General features: G+C 33.8%; 1 protein-coding gene across 4 annotated transcripts in view; it reads left to right on the top strand.

Annotated features, from left to right (window-relative positions):
• LOC123705038 (voltage-gated potassium channel subunit beta-2) overlaps positions 1-11,942 on the top strand; it is a 54,165-nt gene extending 42,223 nt beyond the window's left edge. For 2 of the 4 annotated variants that reach the window (XM_045653594.1, XM_045653593.1), the window contains 13 exons: positions 7,517-7,590; positions 7,724-7,957; positions 8,022-8,115; positions 8,229-8,356; positions 8,435-8,514; positions 8,886-9,018; positions 9,349-9,485; positions 9,846-9,942; positions 10,210-10,325; positions 10,532-10,668; positions 10,828-10,984; positions 11,070-11,139; positions 11,220-11,942. In XM_045653594.1, the coding sequence (XP_045509550.1) occupies positions 7,517-7,590; positions 7,724-7,957; positions 8,022-8,115; positions 8,229-8,356; positions 8,435-8,514; positions 8,886-9,018; positions 9,349-9,485; positions 9,846-9,942; positions 10,210-10,325; positions 10,532-10,668; positions 10,828-10,933 (1,336 nt within the window). In that variant the 3' untranslated portion in view covers positions 10,934-10,984; positions 11,070-11,139; positions 11,220-11,942. Of the gene's footprint in view, positions 1-5,272; positions 5,668-5,687; positions 7,437-7,516; positions 7,591-7,723; positions 7,958-8,021; positions 8,116-8,228; positions 8,357-8,434; positions 8,515-8,885; positions 9,019-9,348; positions 9,486-9,845; positions 9,943-10,209; positions 10,326-10,531; positions 10,669-10,827; positions 10,985-11,069; positions 11,140-11,219 lie in introns of those variants that run through there. The other 2 variants (XM_045653595.1, XM_045653596.1) reach the window with 2 other exon arrangements.
• The last annotated feature ends 616 nt before the right edge of the window (positions 11,943-12,558 follow it).

Genomic DNA, 12,558 nt, shown 5'->3' with positions numbered 1-12,558 from the left:
TTATCGTTCTGTGTACTTATAAGTATATAAACAAGGAGTATAATATTAGCACTTAATGTGTTAATTAAAACTGCATTTTTAATATCTATTGCAAAAAATAGTTAATTTCCATAGAAATATTATTAGTATCCCAAGTTAACTGATAAATAAAAAAAGATTGAAAAATATTATTAAGCAAAAAGGAATAGTGTCCGTTGTTTCCGTGCAGTATTCAAATGGACCAATAGTAACACGGCATTAATGCAAAACTGTCTCATGTCGTCACTTGAACCAATGACACTAAGAGTTGTTCCTTTATGCTCATGTTAGAAAAATGACACAAATGCGTTTATACTAAAATAGTGTTGGCACGGATGGAACAAAATGAATTAAGTCTTTATTCAAAAAGTATAACTACACATATGTCTTTGTGTTCGTGGGTTATTTTGACTCGAGACGAATAGTTCCTTTGCGATTGCCTAAAATGATGGATAAGGTAACTTATACCGTTTATCACACCCTACTTATACCGTTTGGGTCATTCGAAAAACTGGGTTAGGATGCAGCTAGAGATATGACCTTTTGATATGTTGTGTATTTTGACGAGCTGAATCCAATGGTGCAATAAAAACCAAAGGGAATAACTCGTCTTACTCCCTTATTCACTGGAGGCACAGATATTTTCTATTGTGTCTGTGATTCCGGGCGCTGAGTGAACTTTACTTTTTTGATGACAACAAGAATTGAGCTTATGATATCCTAAGACTGATCCAAACTGTGTTTTTTTTATTTGGTACGGTAAGTCTGTCTATTCAGGAAGCCAATGATACTTTATACCCTAATCCTCTAGGTTTAAAAGATAAAATCAATTTAGTATCTATATTTTATTTTGTAATTGCCTTTTTTATTTATTTTATTTTATTTGTGTCCTTTTTCTTCTCCTTTTATTCATTTCATCTTGTGTTTTAATTAGCCGACTTCCTAATATTTTGTTACTCTTTTCCTTATACACATATTTATCTTTTGTGTAAACTGTAAAATATTTTCCTATTGTGTATTACCAAAGTCCTCAAGGAGCTTCATTATATTCGTGCAAAAGTTGATTAAGTACCTTACATTTTAGTAAGGGCTTATTTACTTTGCGCCGGTGTTTTCTTTTTTGTGTAAGTAGCTAGTAATAATAGGTACCTATTATTGTAAAACCGCTGCCCTGTCCTTGAAAGTTGGACATCAAAAGAAAGTTATTTCTATTCTCAATCCTTACTAATGCAAAAGTGTGTTTGATATTTCTTCATACCGTTGCAACGGAACGATTTTATGGTATGATTGCTGTCTGCAAGGCTAGAGAGTTGAATAGGCTTCTTTTTACCGCGAAACATCTCATGCCGATGTTATTACTGTTGACCACGTGGACGTAGCCGTGGGTACGAAGCTCGTCTTATATTCAAATTTCGTGTCACAAGGCTTGATAGATATTTTGAAACGAAGTTCCTTATCGCACGGTACGCTGGCGTCATAGAAATTCCTCACGACATAATAGGTGTATTAGCATTCCTTCACTTATTTCGTTTTTCATCTAACACCGGAAGGAAGTTAGCGCGGAAAGTTTTTTTTTTAATTATTAATATCTCAAAAAATTGCTTCTTAAATGCAGAATCAGTAATTGCTCCACTTCTATAGTTATTTTATTTTTAATAATTAAAAAAAATCCAAATACTGAAAACCTGATTTCCCTATTATGTATAAGTATATAGTTAAAGGTATTCTAGTAGTTTGCCAGACCAGTTAATTAAATTATGAAATATGCTTTTGTAAGCAGCAAAATTCCACATATTATGTATCAAAGTATAACAATTAAATTAAAATGACCGCAATTATTGATGAATTCAGTCGCGTATTTGTTGTATTGTTATTGAGCTTTATTACATATGAAATTTGGTTTACAAATAAACAGCTCATAAATATTAGCATAATTCATTTGAACGAATAATAACATTGGTAGTGAATTGGAAATCATCTGTATAAAGTATCAAAGGGTATAAATACTACTTGGTGGCTGGTATGCAATAGCGTCGACTGATTGGTGTAAAATATTCAAGGGTGTTATGTATGTTCTGAGAATGATCCTTGAATTCTATTGAGCGAGCTCTAAGAATTGCGATAATTGGGTGTTTAAGAAACTCCTAATAACATGTTATTTTGTACAGATGCACGTTCGCTTTCATGTATAATGGTGAAAATGATCAGCTTTTCGTGCAATTTCGTATAAGAAGCTTATTAGTATCTCGGATAGACGCCGTAGTTATTACGCAAAAAGGTTTTGTAAGGAATACTTTTGCAGATTATAAGCCATGTAAATATCGTATGGGACAATATATTCTAACGTAAAACAAAAGAAGTTTTTGAAATAATTGCTTCTTTTTTATTAATTAACAATGAATCTAGTTTTGCTATTACTAGCGCCATCTTGTAGTAAATAGCTAAACATTGACTTTTAAGATCTGTGTTTAAGACTTAAGACGTATGAGATAATAATATATTATACTTTGTCTTTGCCTATGGTCTTTGCAAAGAAATATTAGGTACTAGGTAGGTACCTAATATTTCTTTGCAAAGACCATAGGCAATACCTAATATAATATTTTATATTATAATCATTCATGTCAAATCATGTTTGAAAAGTTTTTAAATAATTAATTTTTCTTTGTTTTTAAGTATGTATAGCTTTATTTTATGATCTACTTTATTGGACGGATAAATTTTAACCAAGGATTGAAAAATCAGCCCTAAGAAGACTAATCAAAACGTTGTATGTGGACGCCTATATACGCAATATATTGCTCTTTTATAATATCCAAGTTTCATCACTGGCCGCGAAATGTCATTACGACAAACCCCTTTTAAAGTTTTTCTTTTATGCTACTGTATAGCTTCTATCGCGGGCCTTGAGCGCGGGGACTGAATCGAGAAATTCCGTAACGAAAAAACCTCACGCTCCCCACTCCGACGGGCGGAGGTGTGGCTTGAAGGCATAGCATGCAATAGCTTTACCGCGGCATTCCCAGAGCGCTTTAGAAACAATAAAAATCATGAGATGAGAGTAACAAGTGGTGTGACTATCATGAATTTCTATCATTAAAACCAATTTTTTGGTTAGAGTACTTGGATGACCGAGCTTTTGTTTTATTTCATAGAGGCTTATATAAAGAGGTATGCTTGCCTAAAGCAGCTAGGCTTTATAATTTTTACATTGCTGTCTCCTGACCGATCTTTGCTCTGTATATATGACTATGAGCTCTTCATACATGATACAGGGTATAATCGTTAAGTGTGCACAAGCGTGTGATTATTCCGTAATTATTGCAAATATCAAAAAAACTTTAAACTGATATCGAAAGTACTTAACCTAATGAGTAAAATGGCCATAATACAGTTTTTAAAATAGAACGAGAAATACCTATCTAAAAAATTAACTTTAAACCCTCCCATACATTTAGTATGAGATATGAATATCCCACGTACAAATATATGAAAGATTTTAGCTTTACTTTCTTTTTTAGTTTTCTGCTTACTACTTATAATATGTAATCTTTGTCCAATCATTCCTAATTAGATCGATGTAGGATCGACATCCTGGAAAATTTAAGAAAGTTCGACATTTAAATTCAGTTATACAAGAATTACTCGTTTGATAGATTGATATTAGATATGGTTTTACATTGAGTGAAGTAAGGATAACAGCTCGGTCAACCACAAGGATTGCTTGTATATATTTATTTTGATTTATACTTGAGAAAATCTGTTAATTATCATGACCAATACGATGTTTAATTGGCAGAAAACTGAAAGTGTAATTCGTAGTTTCGACAAAAGTGTTTTATTCTTTATGTTTTTGAAAATACCCAATTTCTATCTAAAAAAGAAACACCTGTCAGTAACTCCGTTAGCTTTTTTAATAAAATTACATCGCAACACACACCGTATTAAATTTTAAGCGAATTTCAGTGAAATTAATAATTATTACAATTATAAAGTTAATTTTGGGAACAGACTTGATTGAACTTCCAGATACTATGATCTCATCACAAAAGGTCGATTTAAATCTCTTATAAAGCCTTTGTAGAGCAAATTTAAACATCAATTTTATTACAGACGTAAAGATATACATTTTATATCTATCTATCCCATTTTTCTCATTTTTGTTAAGAAATACTTGACTTTACAATCCCTTCTAATTTATTTTTGACAGAAATTTATTTTACACGCAAAAGTACAAAAAAATGTTCTTAATTACTATTTAAAGCTAACACTTATATCGACAACAATTAAAGCAAATAAAAAACGACAAAAAGTTTTTTTTTTAGTTTATTAAAAAAATAATAAAACATAAAAAATTACAACATCACAAGTAAACAAAACTACAATGAATTTAAGCTTAGACTATGCATAAACAAAAAGTAGATTAAAAAATTAATTGAATTAAAAAATATTTAAAATTATATTATTTGCATATTACTAATAATAAACCAATTGTGTAATCATTTTAGGACATAACTTAGCGAACATAAACCAAAAACTTAGATAAGTTGAAGCAACAAGCACATTCAACAAGTTGCGGACTAAGGCGGTTTAACTTGAAATTTACCGTCCAATAAACAACGAAGATTGAAGAACACTCGAAAAATCGGAAAAAAAGTCACTAAAAGTTAATTAAAAGTAAAATAAAAATTATTTAAAATATTTAAATACATATAATATTTAACGTCGCGTCGCGTCGCGATCAGCCAATGGGCTATGGAAACTACGGAGCAGTGCTTTGCCGAGCGCAGTTGCATCCAGACTGCAAGTTACCTAGGCTATCAGTCAGAGCCTAACTCATTCCATAGGCCACGTCCACACGTCAACGATCAACATACTGAAAAAAAAATTTTTTTCGCCGAAATTATTAGGAAAAACTATTATTAGAATAATTTAATTATAAAATATATCACTCAATGTGTAGGCATAATTAATTGAAATTAATTAATTAGATTTCATAACTTTTGCGCGGTAAAATTCAGGAGCGCGCGGAAGCAAAGGGTAACAACGCAAAACTATATCGCCTCAAGTATAGCGCCTCATTTTCTACATCTCTCTCGAATAGGGTTAAAACTAAATTCAAATAATAATAAAATATAATTATTTTTTTTAAATTATAAGTAAAAAATAAAAACTATAAATAGGTCAGAGGTAGGGGCTGAAATCGCATGCGCGGGAAAGCAGCGCGCGCACCTCCGCGCCGCCGGCTGCCATGACACAGCCGCAGTGCGTAGTTGATACGCCGGCAAGCTATCTTTGAATCCGTTGATCCACGGTGAGTCCACTACTCGCCACAGGAGATCCGTGACCAGTGCTTAGATGTCATACCGTGTGAACCCGTGTTAGTCTAGCTGTTAGGGCATGCATGCTTCTATGTTCTGTCCGTGTTAACTAAACCCGCTATGTCCCTTCCTTTTGGCTGTGGGAGTGTTTGTTACAGATGTTTGTAGGATAGGCAAGAATGAGGCGGCTGGATATGCAAAGGGAGGGTGGGAAGGAGGGGACCATGTCTCGCAGCGAGTCCACGGTCAGCCGGTGCACTCCCCACACTCCACTGGGGCCTCCAGACAGCGTCAGCGTTGACTCCAACCCAATGCCTACTATATACCGGTAACTTACAGCCTAGGGAGAAGAAGTTAACACGCTAGCATGTTATGCCCTTCGATTGTATCTACCTGACAGATATTATAACCTTTGACAATATATTATATTCCTTTGTTGTCATGTGTCATTCCATGTATACGTGTGAATGTTGACTTATTTCCCTGCACTATTTGTATGTAAGAGCCTTAAGCAGTCAAAGGGTAAAACATGATGAATGCTCAGCAATGCACGATCCAGTAAAGTCCCTATCCAGCGTCACATCAATGCTGTTAAGCCGCGACACACAGCGGTCATCGCATGATATCACGGCGCAGTATTTCTAAGGTACAAGGTTACTAAGAAATCGATAGTCTACGCTCTGAACGCTGGCAACAACTGCTCCTGAATTATGCAATCGCACGTACCTAACTTACGTATACAACGCAAATGGTCCAGAAACGGCAATGGCGAATTATGGTTCAAATTATTAAACATCAAACACATTAAAGGTCTTTAGGAAAATTTTTATTGATGTCAGCTGGTCTCATTGATTATTAAAAAGCAGCAACATGCGACTTACTGTATTGATCGACTGTAATCAATTAAATATTTACAAATGTTTCCAAGAATGCGCTCGATCGTTTTCTGTTATGCAATGCCATAAAATATATACCTAGATATTATGTTTCAATATTGCATTGGAAATCAACTTAATTCATCTAGTTTTAAGGAAAACAAAATTTTTAAAAATTTCTGTATTATCATCAATCTTAAAAGTAGTACCTATGATGATCTACTCTTACGATGATTACCTCTTAAAAATCTGCAATGTCGAGCTTTTCTCAATTATCGTCAAAGTACTTCACGTACATTTCAGTTAACTAAATGAGAAAAAGAAACGAACTAATAGGGAAAAGTTTTGATTGCGTATAGGCATATTGAATACTTAGTACATTTACACTTGCATTGCAAATATTTCCGGGCTGTACGATCAATTCAGTTACCAGGACATCCGAAAAAGTTGTTCCCAGAGATCAGCTAGCAGAATCACAAGCTTATCCAGCTGCGTTTGCTTGGCTTTTCATGTCTGGGGAGCAGTCAGCCAGGTATACCATCCACACTCTTGCTACTCGACACTTCCCTCTATCCTTTTCCTGCTATTTTCTCTTCCTTCACTTACTATGCTTCTAGACGTAGATAGGGTTAGGAATATGAGGCTTGCTACAATAGATTTTTGAACACATCATTTTTCTCATTAAACATTGGATAAAATTGGTGACAATAATTCGATTGAAATTAGTATAACCTTATAAAAACAATAAACAATATTGCAATACCAAACGCGGTACAATTGACTACAAAATTTAATAATGATCAATAAATTTAATAACAATTGGGTAATAAAAACAAAACTATTAAATTGAAAAAAAAAACAAAATTCAAAACTAAACAATAAACAGCGATTGCAATTTAATTGACGCACAACATATTATCATACGTCATTATACAACACAAACTTGCAATATCAGTAGATTTTTTAAATAGTCAAGCAATTCAGTAGTAAGTAAGTATAGTTCAATAGTCAAATAGAAATAGATTACAATTTAGTATTATAGACGTAACAAAATTATTAAAAGAACGAGAATATTGAAGTTGGTATTATATTCCTGTAAGCCAATAAAAGGAATGTTACTTCTACTTTGAAGTTAAATAAGTTGGTAGAATGACAGCATATAGGTTTCAATAGACTATAGGAGACCTTACATGTTGAGATTGTCTCGTCACAGTCGTAAAAGGTATCTCATTAAATTTGTTATTGATTTTTTTTTGTTTGTATGAAATCATTATTATACTTAGTGATCCTTGTTTTGTTTAGATGTCGTGCCCCCATTGCATCATTAGATTGTATGGATGAATTCAGTGCGAATTCACAGCAGATGCTAGATCAAGGTAATTTAAATCAGTATATTTTCTTAGTTTTGTTTCTATTTCAAATCTTACCGTAGTTATTGAATGCATGGGCATTTTGAAGAAATTAAATTCATAAAAACAATACATAAAACCAGTGACGTTTTCTAAACAGTCGGTGACATCAATATGTCGAAACATGTATCGGTATACATGGGCAACCATGCCAGCATGCCCTCCTCCGTCACTCCGGGACTCCGCTACAAAAACTTAGGTAAATCTGGTCTGCGAGTTCCCAACATCGGCCTCGGTCTGTGGACAATGCTGAATGAAGACATCGCTGAAGACATAATTATGACTGCACTGGAGAATGGAATCAATCTATTCGATCTCTCGGAAGCACATTACGGTAAGTTGAGTGAAATGGTATAATTCGTGGTGAGACACGTCTGTTTACAATAGAATCTTTTCAGCAAAAGGTGAAACAGAGCTGGGGAAGATTTTAAAGAAGCGGAACGTGAGGCGGTCGAGCGTGATCATCACTACGAAAATATATTGGAGTACAAAGTGTGTATTTGTTTATTTTTTTTTAATGTTGACTTCGATATCAAAGATTTTTTTAATCTTTGTATTCAATTACTAAATTACGTAATTTTGAGAAATTCGATATGCGTATACAGGTCAGATGAACGAGGTCAATCGCGTAAGCATATCATAGAAAGCGTCAAAGCTTCATTGGCGAGACTACAAGTAGACTACATTGATGTTGTACTGTTGCATAAGGTGGACCCAGTTTGTCCTATGGAAGGTAAGTTTTGTATGGAGGATTCGGTACAATTCGATAGTCTAATATCTTCAGGAGTTCTCACAGTCGTATCGTTTTCAGAATTAGTACGGGCTATGAATTTTGTCATCAACAAAGGATATGTTATGTACTGGGGTACTGCACGCTGGTCACCATCAGAGGTAAATCGAAGATTATATTTGCTTCAGTATTATATTTAACTTGCTATATGAAATGTCTCAGATTTAAGTTCATAATTTATGATTTCCTGCTGTCTTGATAGTTTAATACGAGCGGAAGGACATACTTTATTGATATAGCAATACAAGTAATGATGTAACGAAGGTATATATAATTTATGATATGAATTGGACGTCGGTTTGTTGCTACTTGCTCCATTTAGTTGAATCTTCTTTTATTTGTAAAAATTAAATAGAATAAAAGTTTCACGTTTTGGTCAAAGAAATCGTTAGTTAGTTTTTTGTAACATTGCTACTTGTATTGGCTTTGTTATTCTTCAATATCGTGTTTATAAATGATATTTTTCCCATAGATAATGGACGCTTATTCCAAATGTCGGGCCTTTAACTGCATCACACCGGTTGTCGAACAAACTGAATATCACATGTTCTGTCGCGATAAGGCTGAACTTTATATGCCGGAACTGTACCATAAGATAGGTGTAGGTAGGTATCATGCTAATGTCTATATTATTGAACATTTGACATTTTTTAATTGCTTATAATTTGCTATAGTTGATAATGTGGTGTACATTGTTACTAATTTTTCGAACTTTTAATAATAAGACCACATAAACATTTAAGTATTTGGTATTGAACGAAATAGTTGCAGTGGATTTTTATTAAAATAAGTTTCGTATTGTTGCCTTATGTGTATTCTTATAATATCTATTATAATGTAAATTTCACATAACATTATTTGTTTTCTATGAATAGCTTGCGGTTGTTTTGTAATCATTAAATAAACTTGGATTTGTATTTCCAAATACTGTTTAGGCACCATGGCATGGTCTGCTATAACCACCGGAAAGGGTTTGAATCGTGAAGAAGTAACTGGCCTGTTCGCTAAGTCACGTTTCAACCGCAAATATAGTACATTCAGCTGGTGTGAGGAAGATCTAGCAGTTGCAGATGTAAGATCTTATATATATAAATATAAATTTATAGTTCACTAAAAAGTGTGAATTTTATAATTCTTTGACTTAACAAAATACCGAATAATCGTATGGTCAATTGACTTTTAAAGGCGCATTTATTTTTAAATTGATCCGTTTTACCCAATTTGCGTAAAATTTTTCATATTTATGTGCAAGGTTACTCAATCAAGGACGCATTACTCCTAATATTATAGTTGTTTTTGATATAATTTTAATCTTCCTCGATATTTATCTTTCTGTTAAATAATAAATAACTTCCGAAGTAAAAGCTCCAGTTCTATAAAAATTAATCTACATAATGCAGTAGTAGCATAAATAGCATTGTCTTCAATACAGGCACCGGCTTCCAACAGCAAGGAACAGACGAGCGGAGAGGAGCAACGCACCTATGGAGACAAATTGCAAGCTTTGTCCAACCTCGCAAATAGCCTCAGTAAGTCTATTTTTATCCCTTTGTCCATAGTCTTTAGAATTAACTGCAGCAAATTGACTTAAATATAAACGTGTAACTTTAATTGAAAGCGTCATCACAAACGGACTACAGTTGACGACAAAGAAGTGTTTTGCTCTTATTAATTTATTGTTGGTGAATAGTCAAGTCTTTATAAATAATCAATAGAATGACAGAGACCTTAATAAAGTTATTTTTACCAAACTTAAATTTTTCAAGAGATAAATAATTTAACATTATTTCTGTTAGATTGCTCGATGAGTCAGTTAGCAGTTGCATGGTGTCTTAAGAATGAGAATGTCAATTGTCTTCTGCTTGGAGCCACGAGCGTGGAACAGTTCAAAGAGAATATACACGCACTACAGGTAAGAGGTTTATAAGAAATCGATATTTGTTTTGAAGAACCACAGTCCACTGTGGTGACTTAGGACATTAAAATACTACTAATTATAGTTTAATTGTCATTGCCATAAAAAATTAACTTAATAAACTAGTAATACATAATTAAGTAGAAAAGAACTGCTATGAGATTGGATTAGTTGAAAACTTAAACAATTTTTCATTTAACTAGATTGTACCACAACTCAGTCCAGTGGTAATGGTAGACATAGAGCGTTTACTGTCAAACAAGCCGCAGAGGCCTCCAATGGTCTCCACATTGGCTATGCGCAACCAGCAGAATACTAATGCTGCCAAAACTGATGCTGCGTAAGTAACCATTTAAGTTTGAAAAGTTATATTCGATCTGATAGATTACCACTGACTTTTTGCAGTTAAAGTATTGCTATTTGAAGAAAATAATTTAGTTCTTAATGATTTAGATGTATTAGTATGTAGTATATACATTATATATGTATCTTTAAATAGCGGAGCTTCAACATCTGGAGTAACAACACCCAAACCTGACGCTGATGTTGAAGCTAATGTCGCCACACCGGAGAAGGAAGCAGAAAAGACTTGTGAGATTCAATGATCCTGGTGGAAAGGAAGCTCTGACACAGCTTCCAAATCTAGTAAGTCAAAGGTGAGTTATCGAGTTATCATTGTAGCAATACTGCAGTTGAATTATACATACAAACTTGTTTATTGATTGTTATATACTTTTAAAGGAATCGCTTCTGAAGGACTCGAAGCCAAAATTCTTTTTGAACAATGCCGGCGAAGTTATTAGGCGTGTAGGTAAGTAAACAGGAGCTCAGGTTTCAAAGAGTTATTTAGTATTATTTGTCACTTTTCATTAAAATAACTTCTCTCAATAGAACATGACGGAGTTACCTCGGACACAGTTGTATCAGTATCATCATTGAAAGGCAAACAGCCAGCAAGTGGTGGGAGTAAAGTAAAGAAATCCAAATCTGACTCGTCTCGGTCCCGTTCAGCGTCCTTGCAAAGATCTTCGTCTGGACAATTATCGGGGTCTAGGGATCGCAAAATGTCTAGATTCAATCTAGGCTCTCCTACTGACGTGTAAACATTTACGATATTATCATCTGTGTTGTCGCTTGGCAAATTATTATTAATATTATGTACATTGGTATCGAACATTTGCAAAGTACCTACTATTAAGATACGGAATTGAGTGAGACAATTGTGTGAATACAGAGAGTGCCTTTATCTTAAGATTTATTTGTTTTTTAATAGATTTCTTCATTATATTTTGATGTAAAGGTTTATTTGGATCATTTCCATTCGTTTGTTTTGTAAATTTATGACGAATGCGAAGGTTAAGTCTGTGATCGCTGATGATTGATTAATTGTAGCGATACTATTGTAGTGTCTATGTAGAGTAAACCAATGAAATTGAAAGTAGATACAATGTATATAATTCGGAATTATTCTGAGGTTTTAACGTAGTGTAGAGGAGAAAAGCAGATTGTAAATAAAACAACTAGAGGTAGCATCTGTGAAAATGATTAAAATAAGAATAGGGAGAGCAGTGGTGGCTCAGTGGTGAGACCTCGGACTTCGAATCGATAAGTCCGTGGTTCGAGACCAGGCGAGCGCGCAGGAAATAAATTGATTTTTCAATTTATCTGCGCATGTTGTAACATCACCACTGCTCGAACGGTGAAGGAAAACATCGTGAGGAAACCGACATGTCGAAGAATTAAAAAAGTTCGACGACATGTGTCATCCGCCAACCCGCACTTGGCCAGCGTGGTGGATTATGGCCTGTACCCTCATAGGAGGCCCGTGTCCCAGCAGTGGGAACGTATATGGGCTGATGATGATGATGATGATGAATAGGGACGTCGTTTAGCTTTTGTTTTTAAATGAATTATTTTTGTACTTATCAGTATATTTTTTTAATTATGTAAATATAGTATATTGATGTTTTGTGGCATGTAACTACACTACGAGATTTAGACGTATGGCTATTCTTATTCTAATCATAATAAAGAAATACGTACAACTACAAGTTTGATGTCTGAATTAAAACGATTCCTTTGAATACGTAGGTTGTAGGAAGTCATAGTTATTAATGTTTTAAAGTTTTTAATATCAAGATTCCTATCAATTTCTCGCTTAAGTCAATGCTTATTAACTGCTTGTTTTTAATAAGAATTTCTATATACTACATGCAAGGCTTAATAAAAA

The sequence above is a fragment of the Colias croceus genome, chromosome Z (assembly GCF_905220415.1).
Source record: "Colias croceus chromosome Z, ilColCroc2.1".
Classification (NCBI taxonomy): Eukaryota; Metazoa; Arthropoda; class Insecta; order Lepidoptera; family Pieridae; genus Colias; species Colias croceus.
This window is presented reverse-complemented; position numbering and strand designations above follow the sequence as displayed.